The 23,125-nt window shown below is 39.6% G+C and overlaps 1 protein-coding gene across 4 annotated transcripts in view; it reads right to left on the bottom strand.

Annotated features, from left to right (window-relative positions):
- VAV3 (vav guanine nucleotide exchange factor 3) overlaps nucleotides 1–23,125 on the bottom strand; it is a 373,579-nt gene that overhangs the window by 73,191 nt on the left and 277,263 nt on the right. For all 4 annotated transcript variants that reach the window (XM_047785154.1, XM_047785155.1, XM_047785156.1 and 1 more), the window contains one exon: nucleotides 4,922–5,058. In XM_047785154.1, the coding sequence (XP_047641110.1) occupies nucleotides 4,922–5,058 (137 nt within the window). The remainder of the gene's footprint in view (nucleotides 1–4,921; nucleotides 5,059–23,125) is intronic.

Below are 23,125 nucleotides of genomic sequence, written 5' to 3'. Positions count from 1 at the left end.
TGTAGGCCAGCGGCTTCAGCTCCGATTAGACCCCTAGCCTGGGAACCTCCATATGCTGTGGGAGTGGCCCAAGAAATGGCAAAAAGACAAAAAAAAAAAGTGCACATGTATGTGTAACTGGGTCACCATGCTGTACAGTAGAAAAAAATTGTATTGGGGAAATAATTTAAAAAAATAATAATAAAGAAAAAATACAAAATCATTTCAAATGATGCCGAAAGAATATATGACAAAATCCAGCATGCATCACTGATGAAGACTCTCAGCAAACCAGGACTCAGCATGAGAAGGGAATGTCCTCACCTTGATAAAGGACATCTACAAAAAAAATTGCAGATAACATCATAGCTAATGGTAAGGACTTAATGCTTTCCCCCTAAGATCAAAAATAAAGCAAGGATGTACTCTTCTACTACCTCCATTCAACATTTTACTGGAGGTCTTAGCTATTGTCACAAGGCAAGAAAAAGAACACAGCATCTGGATTGTGAAGGAAGAAGTAAAACTGTTTATTCATTGACAACATGATTGTCAATACAAAAATTCTACTGGGATCTGTTGAAAAACCCTACTAGAACTAATGGGTGAGTTCAGCAAGGTCCAGGAGAAAAAATCAATTTCAGAAATTTACAAAAGTACGAGCTATCAACAGTAGAAATTGACACTTGAAAACTACCACTTATAAGAGCATCAAAATGAAAGATGACATAATTACAGATAAATACAACAAAAAGCTGTGCAGGTCTTCCAATCTGACAATGACAAAACATGGTTGAGAATTTAAAGACCTAAATAAATGGAGCGATAACTACCATGGTCAGTAGTCAGAGACTCAGTATTTTTAAAACGTCAATACTCCCAAACTGATCTACGGTTCAACAAAATCCCAATCAAAATCCCAGTAAGCTTTTACTGGTGAAGTTGTCAAGATATTCCAAAATTCACATGAAATGCAAAGCACCCCAAATAGCCAAAACATCTTTGAAAAAAGAACTAACACTATATGGTTTCTAGACTTACTATTAGCTGCAATAATCAAAATAGTATTGCATTGGTATCAAGATGGAGAAAGAGGTCAGTAGAACAGAGTCCAAGAAACAGATCTCCACATCTATAAATAAATAGTTTTCTACAAAGTGCGAAGGCCATCCAGTAGAGAAATGCAAAAAAAAAAAAAAGGCCATCCATATGCAAAAAAAAAAAAAAATTCTTACCTCATACAAAAATAGCTCAAAGTGGATCAGAAACCTACATATAAAAACTTAAAACTATAAAACTTCTTAGAAGAAAGCACATGAAATCATCTCTGTAACCTTGGGGAAGATAAAGACTTCTTAGATACAATGTCCAAAGGAACAATTCACAAGCTGGATTACATCAAAAGTAAACACCTCTGTTCTATATACAACATTATGTTAAGATAATAAAAAGACAAGCCACCGGCTAAGGGAAGATACATGGAAATAATATAATTTATCAAGGATTTCTATCCAACATATACAAAGGACTCTCAAAATTCAGTATTAAGAAAACACACGACCCCTTAAAATGTTTGGCAAAATATTTGAACAAGTACAACATCAGTGAAGATAGGCGGATGGTAAACAAGCACAGGAAAAGACAATATCATTAGTCGTTAGGGAAATGTAAATCACAGTCCTAGTGAGAGACCACTACAAACCTGTTCAAACAAGGTAAATTTAAGAGGCTGACCATACCTAATGTTGGTAAGGATATGCACAAACTAAAACTGTCATAGAGCTGAGGCAGGGTAAAGTCATTTAGAAAAAGAGTTTGGTAGCCTCTCAGAAAATTAAACATATATCCACATATGACCCACCCATTCCCTTTCAGTATTTACCTAATAAAAATGAAAGCATGTGTCCATACAAAGACTTACCCTTAAAGACTCATAGAAGCTTATTTGTAAGAGTCAAAAGCTGTAATAACCTGAAAGCCCACCAGCAGGCTAATGGGTAAATAAATTGTGTTATGTCCAGACCCAGAATAATGACCAGCCATAAAAAGAACGAACTTCTTTCCTTTAGCAGTAGGTCATCCAAGTTCTTACATGTTTTTGCAAATGGTAGGATTCCCTTCTTTTCTAAATCGGAATAGTATCCTATTATGCCATATACCACATTTCCTTAATTTACCCATTCATCCGTTGATGGATACTTAGGCTGCTTCTAAGCCTTGGCCCTACTTCTATGAGGACTCTAAGTAGTCAAACGCATGGGAGCAGAGAGTGGAAAAGGGGTTTCCAAGGGCTGAGGCAAATGGGGGAGGAGAGGTCAAAGGGTACGAGTTCCAGTCATGCAAGAGTAAGTCCTAGAGTTCTATACCATGTCTAGTTTAAAGTTGGTAATACTGTATTATATACTGAAAACGCTGCTAAGATGGTAGCTCTTAGTTTGACTTGTTAATCACAAAAAATAAAGAGGCTAGGAGGAAACTTTTACAAGTGATGGCTATGTTTATGGTATACACTATGATGATAGGTTCAAGGATATATACTTATCTCCAAATGCATCAAGTTGTATACATTAAATATGTATAGCTTTTCGTATGTCAATTATACCTCAAGAGAGAGGTTTTAAAAATATAAGAACTATTGCTACACAGAGCAACATGGTTTAACTTTGAGATAAGGATGCCAAGAAGCCATACAAAAAAAAAAGAATACGTACTATACGATGTACTAGATAAAATTCTAAAAAATGCAAACTCATTGTCTGAAAGGAGAACTGTGGTTGCCTGGGGGTTGGGGAAAGGAAACAAGTGGGAGCATGAGGGAGAAATTACAAAGGGATAGACAACAGCTTTGGGGGCTGATTTTATCATCTTGATTGTAGCAGTGCTTTCACTTAGATAAACATTTGTTGACATCTATTCAAGTTAAATACACACAGGTTATTATACATGTCAAAGGTGTTATTTTAAGTGCCATTAGTAATCCCAGTAGGAGTAGTTTCTGCAGGAGGCAGTGTTAAGAATAGGGTGGAGTACTACTCAGCCATAAAAAGAATGACATAATGCCATTTGCAGCAACATGGATGGAACTAGAGAATCTCATACTGAGTGAAATGAGCCAGAAAGACAAAGATAAATACCATATGATATCACTTATAACTGGAATCTAATATCCAGCACAAATGAACATCTCCTCAGAAAAGAAAATCATGGACTTGGAGAAGAGACTTGTGGCTGCCTGATGGGAGGGGGAGGGAGTGGGAGGGATCGGGAGCTTGGGCTTATCAGACACAACTTAGAATAGATTTACAAGGAGATCCTGCTGAATAGCATTGAGAACTTTGTCTAGATACCCATGTTGCAACAGAACAAAGGGTGGGGAAAAAAATGTAATTGTAATGTATACATGTAAGGATAACCTGATCCCCTTGCTGTACAGTGGGGAAAAAAAAAAAAAAAAAAAGAATAGGGGCCAAAAGTGAGTAGAGTGTTCTCTCTCCAGCAGCTTCGCTTTGGGAAGGGGAAAGGATGAGAGGGAGAGAGGGCACAAGGGAGTGGGACACTGACCTCACCAGACAAAATGCTGAGCTAGGAGCTCCCTTGTGGCTCAGAGGGTTAAGGATCTGGCATTGTCACTGCTATGGCTCAGGTTATAGCTGTGGCATGGGTTTGATCTCTGGCCCAGAAGCTTTCACATACCACAGGTGTGGCCAAAAAAACCCTTGAGTTATGTGTGTTTTAAGATGAAAGGAGCGTGAGCATATTTATGTGCAGTAGAAAAGGAGCCAGTGGAGAGAATGAAATTGAAATTGTAAAGGTCAAGAGCCAACTTGATGAAATGTGGGATGCAAAATCCAAGAAAAAGGATAAGTCTTAAATAAGAGGACTCTCGAGGGCACATATGCAGGTATGTTTTGTGGTTGGGCGGGGAGGTGCAAGGCTAGATTGAAGAGCAAGTAGAATGCAAGCCTGTCATTCTCTCTTCCTTTTTGGGAAGAATGGGGTATGAGAGGAATAGGATACTTAAGAAGAATGGTAGAGTTGTGGAAAAGCCCTTGGCTGTAGAAATTGAAAGGTGGTTGGAGCTAAATCTGCAACTTAGGGGCATTCTTGTGTAACAAGATGGCAGACAATAAAGCAGTTTTGTGCAAACAAAATAGCTACATTTACACTCATGAACAATGGGTTGTTTTCCCAAAGTCCTTCTCTGCTCTCTTCTTACCCTGGAAAGTTTTCACTCATGAGCTAAGCTTTCTGTAGACCTTGCCCTTCTCTCTCAACACACAACAGATTTTTTAAACATTCTTTAAGTTTGATGGGAAATATTTCTAACATATACATGAAAACAGGGACTACTTGAATGAACGGCAATGTGCTACCATCCAGTTTTATCAAATCTTAACACTACAGTGTACTTACCTCACTGAACAAAACCCTTGAGCCAAATGCAGACAAACTGGACAAGAGAGAATTCATCACCAGCAAACATCAACGTACTCACTTATTTTTCACATTTCACTCATTTCTTAAATAATGCCCAGAGCATCTCTGAGAACTGCAGGTTTTACTGTGGGTAGGCACAAATCAAATACAGCCAGAAATGATCACTGGCAAGCTCATTAGATGGTTCTCTGAAATCAAGTGCTAATATGTTAAAGCCACCTGAATTAGATCATACCCAAAGTCTTAGGTTTGGGAAAAATGCTCTGACCAAGTATGAATTTTTAATATAAATGGTAATTCTGATTCATTGCACAGAGGTGTTCTAACACTCATGGCCACTTTAGCATTGGTAAATATGAGTGGTGAAGAAAAAATACTTTTCCCCACATCATGTAAAATTTCTGAAGCTGAAAGCATGTAATCCGTTTCTAAAGACAAGAGCTTTATTCTCCAAGGGGTCATAAAACCATTTGTCAAATCTATAACGCCGCAATATGGATAGTACCTGCCAAAACAGACTGTGTGCATCTCCTCTGAGAAGTTCAACTGTATCTCCTGCCTGGATGTGTAACGGGGGTCCTTCATGAAGAGCAGGGGGTGGTGTTCCAGAATAATTCCTAATGACCTGCATCTTTGGTAAACCTGAAAATAAGCAACACAGCTTTTAGAATTGAAAAAATAACACAGTGTGAAGTCCAAATGGACTTTAAAACAAAACCCAACAAAACCAAAGCCATGATTAACACTGAAGAGTTTTAATAGCACCAGGTCCAAGTAAACATCTGATGTGACTACAACGGAGTGCTTTTCAACTTTCCCATTATCTGAGACGGCATTGGAATAAGACACATATTTATCCCCTCTTCCCGTACATATTTTTCCTTTCCCTCACCATCAATCTCCTTTTACTTGAAAAAGTATTTCTCTTTCAGCTGATGCCTGCTTCATATAAAACACATCACATAGCGTTTAATGAAAAAGAATCAATTTTTTTCATCAACTCTATCCTTCCTGCCTATTACTTTCCTCTTGGGCATTGGCTGATTTCATCACTAAGGAGGCTCACCCTTTCCGTGTATGTATCACATTGCCCAGTATAAGGCTCCTATCTTAAAGTTATCTCTGTAACTCAAAAGCAAAAAGGTGATGGATGTGCCACTGCAGTGCTTAAGACATTTATATGGAGAAAATTCTTCAGGCTCAAATTTAGGCTTGCAAAACAGACACAGTAAATGGAACATGTCTAAGGCAATAGCAGCCACAATACTTGAAATACAGATCCAGGTCTTTTCGTCATATTCTTGGAATGGGTAATGAAGGATTCTGTTGGGTATTTTTTTTTTTTTTTTTTTTTGCAAACAGTAGCTTCCATTGCACCCAGGCCTGAGGGCACTCAAACTGCTCACAAATGGACCACCTCACAGTCACCTTTTCATTTGGAGGTGAAACTGCACCCACCTATGAGACAGATCACTCATCAGCATGGTATCTGTTGCACATTTAGGGACTTAAGCCATTGCTTATTACACTTCAAGATGTTCTGTTCTAATGATTGAATGCAGTGAGGCTATAATGGGTTGGAAATGTTACACTAAATACAGGAGGGTGAAAGACGGCCACTCAATCCTAGTGACCACGTTACCTAAACAGGACCTTGAAAGGTCCCAGCAAAGTTTAATCAAGTCCTCCAAATCCTTTTCTCAATAACGGCCCCAGAGGGGAGAAAACAAGAGCGGCTAGAAACGAAACAGAACCAAAAATTTTCGTCAACACTTGCTTATCAAGTCAGTCAATCAGAAGGCAGAAGGGCTGAGAGGCATCTCACCCTTCAGCCCAGTTTAAGGGCTGTAACTGCAGAGGCACGTTAAATGTTGCTACATCTCCCCTTTGCCTCAGTTCTTGTGCCACAGAACCCCGGAGGGATGACTTTGATCCCTTGACTTTCATGGAACCCTTCCCCACCAGGTGTTAGAAGGCGGCGCCTGTACAAGAAGAGCAGACTTTATTGTCTTTGCCAAAAACAACACTCAGAAGAGGACGCTTCTCAGTCAAGAGCTGATCAGACTCTTAACACACTGCAAATGCCTCGAGTCTAGAAAGAGCTTATTTTACACTTTTAATTAAGATGCGCTTGTTAATTTAAAATGAAACCTGAATAGTCCATGCACACAAAACCTGACTTAGATGGAAGAGAATGCAGTCTCAAGTAGAATTTTTAAGATGGGGCATGGTTTGCGTGATAGTTACTCCATGTGGAGGGGCCAAGGTGCAGGGAGCCTAGACTGCACTGAGCATTTCTAGAGCAAGGAAAGCACTTTGTTCAGTAAGGTCCCTTGAAAACTTTGTTTTTATAGCAATGTTTAAATACAGGCTGAATATATATACTTTTCCTACTGCACAGCATGGTGACCCAGTTTTGCATACATGTATACATTTTTTTCTCACATGAAAAAGTATATAAAGAAATAAAAAACAAAAACAAATGAAAGAGAAAACAACAAAAAATAAATAAAATAAAGGCTGATGGCCAAAAGGAAAGAGTTTTTAAATCTGAAAGGGCTGTTGTGGCCTTAAATACTGGGACCAGGTGAGTCTCAGAAGGGCCCTGGCTTTCACTGCCATCACCTCTGTAGCCAAAACCCACAGGAACTAAAAGCAGCAGTTTCACGTGACAGATGGTGGAAACAGTAGTTCTCTTACAGTTCACATAACCAAGTTACTCATTCTCAAGAAGAAATGATTGAGTGTTGAAGACGAAAAATTAAGTTGGATGGCATTTCACCAATCAAATGTAGATTAGGGATTAAAATACAGAATGTCCAGGCTACATACAAAGGCTGTGAAATTCAGGTATGGAGCACTGCTGCCTTATTCATCTTATTCAATGGACTAGAATGCCGGTAACACATGACCTAGTAAAATCATAATATCTAGAACTGAAATTAGTACATATATGAATACGCTTTGGTCAAGAAATGAGATTTAAGGAGTTCCCGTCACGGCGCAGTGGTTAATGAATCCGACTAGGAACCATGATCCCTGGCCTTGCTCATTGGGTTAAGGATCCGGCGATGCTGTGAGCTGTGGTGTAGGTTGCAGACGTGGCTTGGATCTGGCATTGCTGTGGCTGTGGTGTAGGCCAGCAGCTACAGCTCCGATTAGACCCCTAGCCTGGGAACCTCCATATGCTATGGGAAGCAGCTGTGGAAAAAGGCAATAAGACCAAAAAAAAAAAAAAAAAAAGAAAGAAAGAAATGAGATTTAAGTGGTAGTTTGAGGATTTAGTTTGCACCAAGCAGTCTTTGGAATGATGGACTTGGTTTTCATAGTCTTGTTTATTCCTGACTTTTTCACTGACTCTACTTTTTCTGCTATTACTTTGCTCATGGTTACGAACTTCGTTTAAGAAGCTGATCAAGTAGCACCCGAGCATTGGATGTGTTGCTAATCTCATTCCTAAAACAAAAAGTGTGTGATCCAGGCCAAGACTTATGATTGAGCCCAGTTAACTGTCAAAAGACATTTTGGCCATCACTAGGACATTGCTACTAGCCTGAATGCAGCCATAAGTGGTTTGCAAAATGTATTTATTTGACTCAAGTACTTTTTTGTGGGATGAGTTATGAGTTTATAACATAATGGAATTTATATTTTGTGGTCATTTGTTAGGATCATCTTTGGCTATTTTTTTCATTTTAAAAAATTTATTGAAGTATAATTGATTTTCAATGTTGGGTTATTTTCTGCTGTACAGCAAAGTGATTCCGTTATACATATACCTACATCCATTCTTTGGACTCTTTTCCCATATAGGTTATCACAGAATATTGGGTAGAGTTCCCTGGGCTAGATACAGCAGGTCTCTGTGGACCATCCATTCCACACTTTGGCTATTTATTTCTGATTGGTCAGCACGTCCCATTTCAGGATGATCTGCCAGTTGTCAGGACTACGGAGCTCAAAAGACAAAGGGAACTAAGCCAAGGCACAGGGACACAATGAATTCTGACACTTTGCTCCTTGCTCCTTACACGTGCCTATAGCAGGAATCCTATACTACTGATGGGAAGAACGGTTGCTTTCCAAAACGCTTCTTTATATTCTTTTCTATTATTTAAAAAAAAAAAAAAAGACAGTAACGTTGCTAAGAAGGTGAACACAGTCACATTAACTGATAGATAAAAATGCAATTAAAATAAGAGAGGGAGTGGGTTAAGCTTCATGTTAGCACTCAGCCATCAATATAATTGCTGACACAATCTACTGCCACAGCAGGCTCTCACACCTCGTAAATGAGATCAAGAATGGAGAAGAAATTAGATTTACAGATGCTCATATTTCCAATAGCCATTTAGTGTTGATGTAGTGTAGGGTTTCTTCTCCTCCTTATAAAATATTCCTGACAGGTTTTAATCTCTGTTTAAAAATGTTCAGGACAGAACATCCACTATATGTCCCTGTGACAACCCAGTCATTGTTGCAAATGGTTTATTAACAAGTTCTATCTGAAACTTATTCAAAACTCTCTCTGTGTCTAACTTCTCTCCATGGACCTGCCTCCTTCTATCTTTTTATAGATGAACCTTTCAAAATCTGTTCAGGCTTAAAACCCCTTATTTCTTATTAAAAATATACATTTTCCTCTGTGTAGTCATACTTCGAGGGATTCTGAGATGCAGAGGAGCGTAACACTATTAGAGCAGAACTGTGGTCTCTGTCACTGACACACACTGATCAGAGCCAGTTAAAAGTTATTCTAGAAACTGATTAAAACCTATAACCTCCATTATATTAGAAAGTCATAACTCCTCCCAGATAGCTGCTTTTTTCCTTCTTGGGTAAATTCAGTTTCATTCCAGAGCAGAACCACACTTACAATGGATATGCTAGCACAATCACAGGGATGTCCATCAAAATCTGAAAAGTCATACTTTTGGCGTCAAAAACGAGATAATTGTATGTAATTCCAACATTTACAGGTCAGCAACCATGAAGGTGCCCCAAACTTCATATAATCAGTGGTCTTTATATCTAAGGGAATGGAATTAAAATGGCTGAGACGAAGTTAGATCTCCCACTAAATGCTTATTATTTCAGCTTGTTTTATTTTCCACAACAAATGCTGTGCTGTACAGCTCATATATCCTTAATACATAACTTGTGTACAGTTGGGCCCTTTAACCTTTGCTCAGACTAGCAATCAGGCTTAGTGTAAAATCAAACAAGGTCTCCAAGTCATCCTTATGCATGAAGAATTAACAAAAAGAAGAATGGGCAATATTAAATCGATGGGGCACACTCCAGTCATAGCGATGGGGTTCTAGTTAAATAAAACCAAAGCCCATGTAATTACATGGAAGGCTAGAGTTTTCTAAAACAATCCAGAAGAGTTTGTAAAAAGGGGATCTGAAGCAAGATTTCCTTTCAAATCTGAATTCAAGGCCACGAAGAGTGCCGTGGACCAAGAAATGCTGAGAAATGTGCTCTTTAAAAGGGAATTAAGGGAGTTTCCATCATGGCTCAGCAGAAACAAATCTAACTAGTATCCATGAGGACTCATGTTTGATCCCTGGCCTCGCTCCGTAGGTTAAAGATCTGGCATTGCCATGAGCTGTGGGGTAGGTCGCAGATGCAACTTGGATCCTGCATGGCTGTGGCTGTGGTATAGGGTGGCAGCTACAGCTCCAATTCAACCCCTTGCCTGGGAACTTCCATATGCCGAGGGTGCAGCCCTAAAAAGCCAAAAAAAAAGGGGGGGGGGAGAGTTAATTCTATGTAGAACCCTATTAGAAAGTTTGCCAGATATAAACTACTTGACTGATAATTTTCACATAAACCTTCAGTGAACTCAGCCCACTGTACCAGCCTCTGTATCAGCCTCTGTGGGATCTAAAAAGAGTGATGTCACAATACAAATTAGTATCTGTTTACGAGGCTGATACCCCCACCCTAATGCAATGGGCTTCCCCAGGGCACTAACTCAGAGGTGAGGGCCGTGGACTAGCTACATGGGCTGTCGGTAATATACTGGCCTTTCACCTCTGCTGCATAATTTAAAATCTAAACACATCCACATTAAAAAAAAAAAAAAATTAGTTTCGCAAGCTGCCGGAGGATGTGGTTGGTTTATCCTGGGAAACTGATCATAAGCATAACATACTCATCCATCCCCTCGATGCCCTGAGCACTCCCCGGGGGCTGGGTATGGTGGTTTGCACACCGAGCAAGAGCAGCCTTCCTGCCCTCAAAGGGCCTACGGTCCATTGCATAGACAGCAGGACCAAAGACAACAGGATGATTGGGCGTGAACTCCTGTCCAGGGGGAGCTCCTTCAAAATAGGCCTAGTAATATAAAATTTCAAGGAATTGTTTTGGTAACTCTTCAGTAGGACCCTAAACCATGTATTTCTGTAGGTGTCCTAGGTGTGGTTTCCAAATCCTAGACAGGTGTGGGAATCACATTCTCATGGGGACAGGAGCAGGTACCATGGCCAATATCCACCACCTGCCAACTTGCTTTCGAGAAAAGTACAGTGAAGAAAGCACCGGCTGGCCTCTCGCCAGCTAAATTGTTTTCAACATCCCGGCCCTTCCTGACACAAGTTACCATCTAACCAGCAGGTCTGGTGACCAGGCTGAGTCAACTGAGCAGCAGGTGAGTTAGGGGGCGTGGGCTGCTGGAAGCTAGGCTTCCTTGCCCATCACGTCCTCCAGGGCTCTTCCCAGCCAAGCAATGCCTGTCATTCACTTACTGCTCTTCACAGAGGAGCAAAAGGAGCCTGATAATGGAAACCATCTGTTACAGCAGAAGCAGACAATTTGGTGGAAAACAAACTAAAGAACTCATTGTTCACAAAGGGAACGCTCCCCATCAACGATTTCCAAAAACTGCACCCACAGAATCCAACTTCACTTTTGTAAACAATGATGAATCAAACGAAGGCAAGAGCACTGTCACTGCTCCCATGAAAACAAGCACCAGGCAGAGATACTTCCCTTCAACTTTATAAACATTGACTAGTCACTCTTTGGCACTATCTCCGGGAGTATTAGTAAATCAAGGGTGAAAGATATAATAAGGCCTTTTGGAAATGTTTTCAATTAAAGAGATTTTCTAGTCGACCCATGATAAAAAAAAAAAAAAAATTTAAAGAAAAAACACCCTGAAATTTCCTCTGTTATTTTAAAACCCATGCAAATTTAACTTTCTGTTCTGTTGGAGAAGTGTGATTTCATGACAGAAAGTGGGGTTTCCCTAAAATCATTAAGTCAAATCAAAGTCCTGGAAGAATATGCTATTTGTCAGACCCCTAGAAAATAAGCACTCCTGGGGATGGGAGGAGAGCTTTCTGAAGGGGGACAGCCTGAGCTATCTCAGCATCCTCTTTAAAGACAGAAAAAGAAGAGAGTTCCCCAGTGGTCTAGTAGTTAGGACTCAGTGCTTTCACTGCTGTGGCCCGGGCTCCATCCCTGGGTCTGGGAACTGAGATCCCACATCAAGCTGCTGCAAGATGCAGCAAAAAAAAAAAAAAAAAAACTCAACGACGCAACTGCGAAATAAGAGCACTGCCACCTAGTCCAGCCATCTCATTTTCTACCTTATAAAACTCAGACTTGCCTCTTGGTTCCGTCTTCCCATCTGTGGGCCAGTCCCTTCTCTGCAACCTACAGGGAAGGAGGCTGTGGCAGAGAAAAGGTCTCTGACACCAAGTGACATGTTTGGCGATCATCCGAATCCCTGCTGGGCATGCGGTGTTATCCTGAGGAGCAGGAAGAGGATGAAGAACTCTCCTTCAAGTGGAGAAAGATGGAGAGCTCCCCAACATTCAGTGCCTTCTAAGAGGAAAGGAATAATCCCCCCTGGTATAGTGTAAAGACAGAGCCTCAGAGCTCCTCAACTTAAAAAAAAAATTATCTTTGACAGTTGATGGAACTCTCAGTGTCTGATGTGTCCCCATGGGGTTCTTTCTACAGAAGACAATCACCTAAACCACATCATCCTGTAATGCTGCCTATACCCAAGGGGATCAGGGGCGGTGATGAAGCCAAAGGTGACAACGCACAGGAGGACCATGTAAGACACCAGTGGCCGAAAAGGAGGCTTGAAGGAGCCCGTCCAAGGGGCAGCCCTCACGGGAGGGTGAGAAACAAGATCATCCAGTTTGCTCTTCCAGAACACGAAGCAGGGAACAATGGTTTCTGACTTGAGGGCAGAAGACATGACTGGGATGGCTAGTCTCCAGAACTGTTGGTCCTGAGAAAGCCTTATAAAGCCTGATGTGACCTTCCCCTTCATGGAAAGGACTGAGCTCTGGAGTATGTCTGGACACCTGAGATGTCCTGGGCTGTTTCCTTACCCTTTGAGAAGAAACCCCCATCCCCAAAACAACCCTGTGTGTTTCTTCCTTGCAACCGAAATAAGCCTGTAACAATCCAGGAAAAAGTAAAAAACGATGACGGGCACTGTGCAATAACCTCATTTTCATCCTTTGTTCAATGAGTTCCTTCTTTATCCAGTAAATATTTAGATTATTCATCATGCACAGGTACTGGCTAGGCACTGCGATGGGAGCTGTAAATAAGGACATGTTCCTCCCTCAAAAAGCTCCTATTTGAGTGGAGAAGACGAACATTAAAACAAATGAACAAATGCCATACTATCAGATATAAGTGTTAATAAAGAAGAGTCTGGAAAAAGGTATAGGGTCGGACAGGGACAAGGGTGTGTGTTTGTGCAGGGAGGAGTCTATTTCTTTAGGAGAAGGTGAGCAGATCAAGTCTAAGACCTAAGCAGGAGGCGGTAGTCATTTAGGGCAACATGACGCAGACTGGGATAAGCTCGATGTACTTGAAGGACAGAAACATGGCCAGTGACAGTGAACAAAAGCAGCTGATAAAGTTAACAGTTGGGTGTGGTGGGTGATGTTGCTTCTACGTGGAATCTAACACACAAAACCAGTGAATGCAACATGAGAGAGGCAGACTCGTGGGTATAGGGAACGGACTGGTGGCTGCTGGTGGGGAGGGGCAAGCCAGGAATTGGGCAGTGGGAGGAACAAACGACTGGGTGTGGGATGGGCTCAGGAATGCATTGTACAGCGTGGGGAACAGAGCCAACATGTTGTAATACATTTATATGGACAGTAACCTATGAAAATTGTATAAACATTTTTAAAATTAAAACAAAGTGAACAGACATTTTTAAAATTAAAACATAAAGTGACATACAGTCTTCATGGTCTGGCCTCATTTCATCACTCCTTTCATACATGCATCCTGTTGAATTTTTTGAAATTTATTGAACAGGGGAAGTTCTTATCTACATGCTATCCCTTCTTCCTGGCGTATAATTGCTGTTATCTGCACATCCAGCTTTTGCCAAGGTGGGGAATCTAACTTAATCCTCTCATTTTTAAAAATTCAAATATGACCTCTGCTAAGAAACCTAATAACGTTCTTCTAAATGTATGTTAAGTGCCTGACGCATATGCTCCCTTAGACACTCATGCTTCCTGCTTCAATACTACTTACTGCACCAAATTATTTATTTAGCTAGTATAAAATATACACATTAGATCATAAGCATCTTTCTGTGTAGAGTCTTCGTAGAGTTTATATGTAATAGACTGCGACTGCCTTGGTGACAAAGATTGTTCTTTATCTCAATGAATTCTTTTGGAAGGAAGCAGGGAAAAGATAGCTGCCTTTCTCCCCCAGTAGCCACCATTCCAAATACACACACACACACACACACACACACACGGAGTTATACCCAAAACAGCTCTCTAGTCCACCATTTCTTCGCATCTTTATTTCTAGCTCCCATTCAAGCCTTATGTTTCAAATTGGCCTGTCCTCATCTGCTCTTTTGATCCTTGACTGTCCTGCCCAAAGCCACCTGAAGGACTTTTTAAAAAATATAAATGATGTAACAGCACTCTCCTATGTAAAACCCATCCCACGGCCCTTAGCTTTAAATTTAAGCTTTTGGCCACGGCCCATAAAGCCAAATAATTTCAGGCCCCAGACAACCCTCCAATCTCATCTTGTTCGAACGTCACTCTTGCTCCCTGTTTTCCCTCATACTGACCTTTCTGTAGTTCCTTAAACACCCAGAGCAAGTGGGTGCAGCCAAGACAGTCTATCTATGTTAGGAGTCCTAACTTGTAATTCCAGTTATTTGTTTACACATTACCTGCCTCCTCTCCTTTCATTTTCTAAATATTTGTACTGCTGTTTGTATGATTATTTTTATAATCAAATTTAGCTTTTAATAATATTCTCTTTTTATGGAACAAACTACCATTTCATCTTTGGTTTTGACTTGCTTTCAAACTATTTGTATTTATTTGTGCCTTTACCTATAACTATCAATATGCTACCCATAACGTAAATTTTGCAGGAAATCAAATTATTTTATACAATAATAATGTTATGATGCTAACATTATTTTTAATGTTGCTAATACATTTCTTCCTCTTTTTTTTTTTTTTGTCTTTTGTCTTTTTAGGGCCGCACCTGCGGCATATGGAAGTTCCCACCCTAGGGGCTGAATAGGAGCTGTAGCCACTGGCTTATGCCACAGCCACAAAACATGGGATCCGAACCGCATCTTTCGACCTACACTGCAGCTTACAGCAATACTGGATCCTTAACCCACTGGGCAAGGCCAGGGATCAAACCCGAGTCCTCATGGTTACTAGTCAGATTCGTTTCCACTGAGCCACAATGGGAACTTCCACTAATACGTTTCTTAAAAACCCTTAAAAATGTCTTAGTGGTTTATATTCACCCTGAATATGTTTAAATTAGGTGACTTGTATCATCTATGGGAAAAAATACTTTTTTAATTCCCGTACAATCAGTTGCTTAGTCAGCATAAAAATAACACAAGTTCTTACAGAGAAAGCAGCATATACTTTCTCAGGTGGCCTTAGCCTTTTCCTTCCCCTCCTCTGTTCTTCTCTATTAGTCTCTCTTCTCTTGACCTCCTTCCTTCCTGAGATTCCTTGGCTTGAGCAGCAGAGGGCATGTTTAGTTACATGCTTCAAACGTTCAGATGTGTGCAGATGGGGCTTATTGATTTTTAGGTTAAAATAAAGAGCATGTGCAGTTGGTATTCCTGACTGGCAGTTGCAGAGAAAGCAAATGACTCTGGACCATCATTTCAATGTGCTGATTTTTTTTTTTTTCCTAAGAGGCCAAAATAGCTACATGAAAATGCCCATGTTCACTGTAGCCCTATTTACAATAGCCAAGGCATGGAAACAACCTGAATGTCCACTGACAGAGGAATGGATAAAGAAGATGTGGTGAATATATACAATGGAATATTACTCAGCATAAAAAAAGAATGGAATAATGTCATTTGCAGCAACATGCATGGACCTAGAGATTATTCTACTAAGTGAAGTTAGAGAAAGACAAATATCATATTACTTATATGTGGAAACTAAAAAAAGGATACAAATGAATTTATTTGCTGAACAGAAACAGACTCATAGACTTTGAAAACAAACTTATGGTTACCAAAGGGGACAAGTGGGGGGAAAGATGGAGTAGGGGTTTGGAATTGGCATATGAACCCTGTGATACAGGGAATGATTAGCCAACAGGGAACTGCTGTATGACACGGGGAACTCTCTTAAATATTCTGTGATAATCTATATGGGAAAAAAAATTTGAAAAAGAATGGATGTGTGTATATGTATAACTGAATCACTTGGTCGTATAGAAGAAATTATCACAACACTGTTAATCAACTATACTTCAATAAAACTTAGAAAAAGGAAAAATGTACATAAATCAATCTTTTTACATGTCTTATAAACATTCTTCTATAATAAATGTCTGAAATAGCAAAAAGGGAAATTAGAAGAGCCATATCCTCTTTATAAAATGGGACTACACTAACATTATTAACCGAGGAGAACGTCCAACCTGCTAAGCCTTTTTTTTTTTAATGATTTTTATTTTTTCCATTATAGTTGGTTTACAGTGGTCTGTCACTTTCTAATGTACAGCAAAGTGACCCAGTCTCACACACACACACTTTTTTTTTTTTTTTTTGTGGACTTCTCATTGTGGCTCAGCAGTAATGAACCCAACTAGTAGCCATGAGGGTGCAGGTTCAATCCCTGGCCTCACTCAGTGGGTTAAGGATCTGGCATTGCTGTGAGCTGTGGTGTAGGTGGCAGAAACAGCTCGGATCCCACATTGCTGTGGCTATGGCTTAGGCCAGCAGCTGCAGCTCTGATTCAACCCCTAGCCTGGGAACTTCCATATGGCACAGGCTCAGCGCTAAAAAGCAAAAAAAAAAAAAAAAAAGGCTAGATTTATTCTCTCCCCCAATTTTTAGCTTTCTATCTTTTCTTTATTTTTTTTAACTACATAAAGAGCTTTTTTCATCAACCTTAAATACCAAAATTATATTATGGTTTCAACTTGCTCAAATTTAGCATGATACGCTATTTAAATAGTTAGACACAGTTGCTTCCAATCATCTGAAAAATAGTAAAAATGAAACCTTTATCCTAAGGGTATAATAAAAATATAAAAGTAGTAATCACTAAAGTGCAAACAGTGGACTACAAAGAAAAATACAAATGTTAAAAATCATAAGAAATTGTGCCCAAAAGGAGTCAGTCATCTAGAGGCAGTTATACTGGCAGATTCGGGACCGGGCGCAGAAAGGACACACTGAGATACAGTGTGGTTCTGCCTCATTTCTCAGCAGATAGAGACACGGAACAAAAGTTCACATTCGGAGTTCCCATTGTGGCTCAGTGGTTAACGAATCCGACTAGGAACCACGAGGTTGCAGGTTTGGTCCCTGGCCTCGATCAGTGGGTTAAGGATCTGGCGTCGCCGTGAGCTGTGGTGTAGGTTGCAGATGCAGCTCAGATCCCGCGTTGCTGTGGCTCTGGCGTAGGCACAGCAGCTGCAGCGCCAATTGGACCCCTAGCCTGGGAACCTCCATATGCCATGGGGGCGGCCCTAGAAAAGGCAAAAAGACAAAAAAAAAAAAAAAGTTCACATGCAATGACTGTTTACAAAAGCACCTGAGTATAACCCAGAACACACTAACACGGCACCTCCTTCGAAAACCAAACCACCGATTTCTCATTAACTTGATATAGCATGAAAAATGGCTGCTCCTAAAACTGACCTTCTCCTTGAGTTCCCACTGTAGTGAAACGGGTTAAGGAGCCAGTGTCGTCTCTGCAGTGTTGGGTTGCTGCAAAGGCTCAGGTGTGATCCCTGGCCTCATGCAGTGGGTTAAGGATCTGAGGTGGCTGCAGCTGTGATGCAGGTTATAGCTGCAGCTGAGATTCAATCCCTGGCCTGGGAACGTCTATATTTCCCAGTGCTCCTTCCGTCAGAGAAGTGTGATATATACTGGGCTGAACCCTAGGAACTGGCTGCTGTTGATTGCTTTTGAAGTACAGAAGAGGCAGTTTTCTATGGCTTCACCCAATGTGTGCCAAAATAATTCTTTCAATGCACATGTATTGAGTACCTAATATTATGAGGTCACAGCAAAAAGGTCTAATTAAGCTCAAATATGAAAAAAAAAATAGGTCTGAATCTTTGTAGCAAAGAACATTTGCTATAGATGTGAACTTGGGCATTGGCTCTGTGAGCAACATTAATTAGTAACTGTTCAATAAATTCAATAAACATGTGTTGAAGCTCTCATTTCCATCCACCTTGGAGCCATAACTCTTAAAAAACCTAATTACAGGAATTTTTTTTTCAGGTTTCAACAGTAAGGATATCCTATTTTGCCCTTTGAAGCTAGGGAGTATAGGTTGTGACAGCAGAGTCCCTATTTTTTTTTTTTTCTGTAAAAATCTTTTCCATATATATATATATATATATATATATATATATATATATATATCTTATCTATCACAAGCTAATTATTTTTACTTAAATCATTCACCTTTGTTTTATTAACTTCAAGCACAGTGCTTGGCAGGTGGTAGAATCTTGGTAATGAGTGATTTAATTTTCAGAAGAGATTTTTACCTTATGAGAGTATTCATTTCAAAATAAACATCTATGGTAAAGCCGAATTAATATCTTTTTCCTGTTATCTTCAAGGATCTAACAGTTTATGATATTTGTTCTTAAAATCACTTTGATTTAACTGCTAAGAATATAAATGGTGGCAGTCATATCTGCATTTTAGTTGTCAAGTTTAATTATACACCCAAGAAGGCATGGTAAACACAGAGTTAAAGAAAAAAATCCAGAGCATTCACCCGAGAAACTGAAGTAGTACATTCCTTCTTAAATTCTAAAATTTCTCTAGGGACTGTTTCATCAAAAGATAAACTCATAAGCTACTTCTCCAGTATATCGGGTATATCAATTAAGCTTTCCATTGTCTTCGAAATTGTTTCTCCTTTTTCTGTCTCCTAAATAGAAAGAGCCTTATAGAATACAGCTCTGTTTTTGTCAAATTTCACCAAGACCACATAAATTGATTTCGCACAAAACTGGGAAAATAAGTTTGAAAATCCTTTGAAAAGTACCAAGTACTTTCTCATGTGTATAATACTTTGGACTCCACAGGTATTTACAACATATTCATCTGTAAGTTTGGCAGATGCCCTGACTCATTGTTGGTCATCTTATTTAGTCATGAATAAGAGAGCTTTAGGGATGCAACAATGAGTGAGAGAGAAGGTCCCTTTCCTTAAGGAGCTCGACATCTCATAGGAATAGGGAAGAACACATACCCCCACCCTCTGGCAGGGTGATGCTGCTGTGGCTGTGACAGACATGTTGCCATGGAAGTGCTCAACAAATGCACCTTAACCAGGGAATTCAGAAGACTCCTGGGGGGGGGGGGTAGACGCTAAGCTGAAACTGAAGGACATATAGGCGTCAGCCAGCAAAGGACGAGGGTGTATAGTTGCACCTCATTTAAAGAGGCACAAATCTTCATGCTTGAAAGACTTTCTTCAGCAGGACTCTGCAATCCAGCTGCAGGAGTAAAGACAGGTTAATTCAGAAAATAGCAAAAGAAGGGTTCAAATATTGGACTGTGAAAACAAAGGTGATCAGGCAAAGCAGCAGATATAGGAGTGGCTGATGAACCAAAAGGTAGCAGAGAGGTCAAGGACTGCGGAGGGGAGAATGAGATATCTGAATTTAATGCTTTAGAAATGGAACAACTCTGGTGATGACAAGCCCCCAGGTGAGGCTGACGTGGAGCAGGGGCAGAGGTCACTGGAGGTGAAAAGGTCAGTGAGAAGACTCGGGTTTGAATGAGTCATCTACCATGTGAAGTCACACTGGCCAAAAGGCACGATGCTCTTTTGTGTGTGTGAGATAAAATCATGGCGAGGAGCCCATAGGTCAGGGCAGTATGTGGAATGGTCACGAACGCAGGCTTTGTATCCAACAGGTCTGAGGCTGAATGCCATAAACACTTCATTGCCGAGTCTGGAAAATGGGTATATTGATAATACTAATGATTTTTGTGAAATAATTAGTCTTTAGCATACTGCCTGCCTGCCGCATGGGATGAATCAGTACATGCCTGACCCTTGAATGTCCTATGTAACCATTTCTCTGTAATTATTTGTATTAACCTAGTTTACCTAAGTAACTTAGACCCAGTATTTCTATGCCTCAGCACGTTGCAAAAATAAGGACATCATTATATTTAATTATGATACTGAGCAGTTATCAAACAAAATACTTTTAATTTCAATGTAATCACTGAAAAGTATAGCAATTAAAATTTTGTGGCATTAAAGACAGAGAAATAGACCAATGGAACAGAGTAGAAATAAGTCATCTACGTATCTAGATGAAATAAAGATGATACATGAAAAGCAAAACTGTAACGCTATTAGAAGAATATATTAAACCATCCTTATGATAGTAGGTAGAGACGGATTTCTCATGTAAGACACAAAAAGCACATAATAAAAGATCACTAAATTTGTTTCCATTAAAATTCAAAGTGGAAAAAGAGATCACTAAAAAAGCAAGGCACGCAGTTAATATAACCAAAGAATTTATACCCCCCCAAATATTCAGAACTCCTAAAAATCAAAAGAAAAAAATATAAACACTGCAATAGAAAAATGTAAAAAGAATATGAAAGAGTAATGCACTGATAAGGAAAACTAAATGAATCTTGCATATGTGAAAAAGAGGCTCATTGTCAGGTATTTAATGGAGCAAAATTTTTAAAATAATGATATAGCAGTCTTTATTCTTTATATTGGGGAAATCTTACAAATCGATAACACTAAGCATTGTTGAAGATTTAAGGAAACAGGAACTTTTTGACTAGGACCGAATAAACAGCAATATCTGTTTATTCTTAATTATATCTGTATCTATCGCATTATTTTTCATATGTTTGAAATGTATCACATGCGTATTTTTTTAAGTTTTATTTAATAAAACTTTTACCTAATAAACCAGTACTTTAAAGAGTTGTAAATGACCTTCAAAGAAAATTTTCCTGTATTTATCATGAGTGCTATAAGAAACACAGAAAAAACCGTACTTTCAGTGAATGTAAACTAGCAAACACACCTTGCTCTGCAGTGCGTCAGTGCTGTCATGATTTTACATTTTAAATCCCCATCATTTGATTACGTCTGAACTTGCTAAAGGTGATGCAGTGACAGTTGAGAGTCCTAATTGGTCAAGGAAAGGGAGTTCCTATTTTGCAGAAAGGATCCGAGCTCCTTGCTCCGGCTGCACAAATGCTGACTGCCCGGGACAACCCTTCGCTGAGGCTCTCAGCAAGGCTCCCCAGAGAGTGAATGATGGGTAAATGTTACTCCCGCATTCAAGCCTCATCTCCAACCTCAGCATAACCCATCCACGTGTTTCAGGGAAGAGGATCATTTCTATTTCTTGAATAATTAATGTAAGACTTCAGCTTACAAAACAATCTGACAAAGGGCAGGGCAGTATGGTGAGAAGGTGACATATATGAGCAAATTCCATATTTCTAAAGTCACAGCCTAAAAATAAGAATTTTTTTTGAGCAGATTTTGAAATTTCACAGGCTCTGTTCTCTTTCCTTTCCCTTTCTGGGCATCTCAGGTAGGAATGAGTGTTACAGGAGAGGGTGGCTGAGAAAGAATTGCCATGCGCAGGACCTGATCCTTCTCGACAGTCTGTCCTCAGACTGGCCTCTGGGCATATATTCTCTTCGACACCACAGTGGTGCATGGAACCTTGAACCTATTACTTTTGATCTCACCATGACACTGCCCCAAAGGGGCCAACTGCACTTCCATACAACTACGAGAGGCTGTGCAAAGCACACAATTCAATGTAAAACACGGCAGAACAGTTTCTAGGATTCACAGGATACATGTGACGATGAAAGGTCTATGCACGGTAAACATGAAAATGGAGCTGAAAATTAAAATGGCATTTTCATCATACTTGCCATTTAATGAAATTCTCAGGTGTGTCACAGGAACTGCTGAAAATGTATGTCCAGCAACTTAAATGATCACTGTATTGGTACAGTCACACAAGAGAAACTGCCAACTGACTGCTGTTAGTACAGCTACGCAGGAGAACTACAACTAGAAAATCTATAGTTTGCATCCTAGTTTTTATTTTGGCATATAATTTATATGAGGACATAAGCATCTCATTAAATGTCATTTTGCTTCCATTCTCCTCCTGGGCACAATACTTCAATACGTCTTTTTTTAATGGAAAGATACTCCTGTTCAAATAAATGGCCTCAATAAAGTTACTAACATGTAAATATAGAAAAGAGCATTAGAAACATACTGCTAGAGAATAAAAAGTTTGCTTTGTTGCTTAAAAATGTACATTGAAAATGTGAGTGGGAATTAGATAAATTCATCAAGAAATTCACCTGTATAGATAAATGGCTAACAGATGCTCCTATCGAAAAGAAGAACCCCTCACAATTCTAAGCATCCTATAGATTCTGGCACTGCACAATATCCATAAAGAAAAACCATCTGGGATTTGGAAGTTTCTTCTTTAAAGTACTCAGGAGCACTACAACATAATGGCTTTTTAATGAGGAAGCATGTACATTTTTATGTAAATATAACTCCATAGAAGTATTAAATACAAAAAATATTTTCTATTTTTACATAATAGTCTTGAAATCTACAGAAATGTATCCCAAGTTAGTCTTTATTTTTTTAGGAACTATTTACTAAGAAGCTACTATATGTTTATCACCTATTATTTTAGGTCTTACAGATATATGATTACCTGTTCTTTGTTTTCTATTGAGGGTTTTTTTTCATATATATGAGTGTAAAGATACAACTAGTTTTCCGTAAAATCTATTGACTAGGCAATGATGCCTCCAATGAGGTCGGGAAAAAAAAGTGGTGAGGCCTAAACCAGAACTTTCCTATGGCCCATTGTCATAAGCTTAATTGACAAACAGCCAGAACACATCTAAAAGGGCAAACAAGGAGTTCCCGTCGTGGTGCAGCGGAAATGATCCCTGGCCTCGCTCAGTGGGTTAACGATCTGGCGTTGCCATGACCTGTGGTGTAGGTTGCAGACGTGGCTCGAATCCTATGTTGCTGTGGCTGTGGTGTAGGCTGGCAGCTGTAGCTCCGATTCAACCCCTAGCCTGGGATCCTCCATATGCTGCGGGTGCGGTCCTAAAAAGACAAAAAAATAAAAAATAAAATAAAAGGGCAAACAATTTATACTT

Source organism: Phacochoerus africanus, chromosome 6 (genome assembly GCF_016906955.1).
Source record: "Phacochoerus africanus isolate WHEZ1 chromosome 6, ROS_Pafr_v1, whole genome shotgun sequence".
Lineage (NCBI taxonomy): Eukaryota > Metazoa > Chordata > Mammalia > Artiodactyla > Suidae > Phacochoerus > Phacochoerus africanus.
This window is presented reverse-complemented; position numbering and strand designations above follow the sequence as displayed.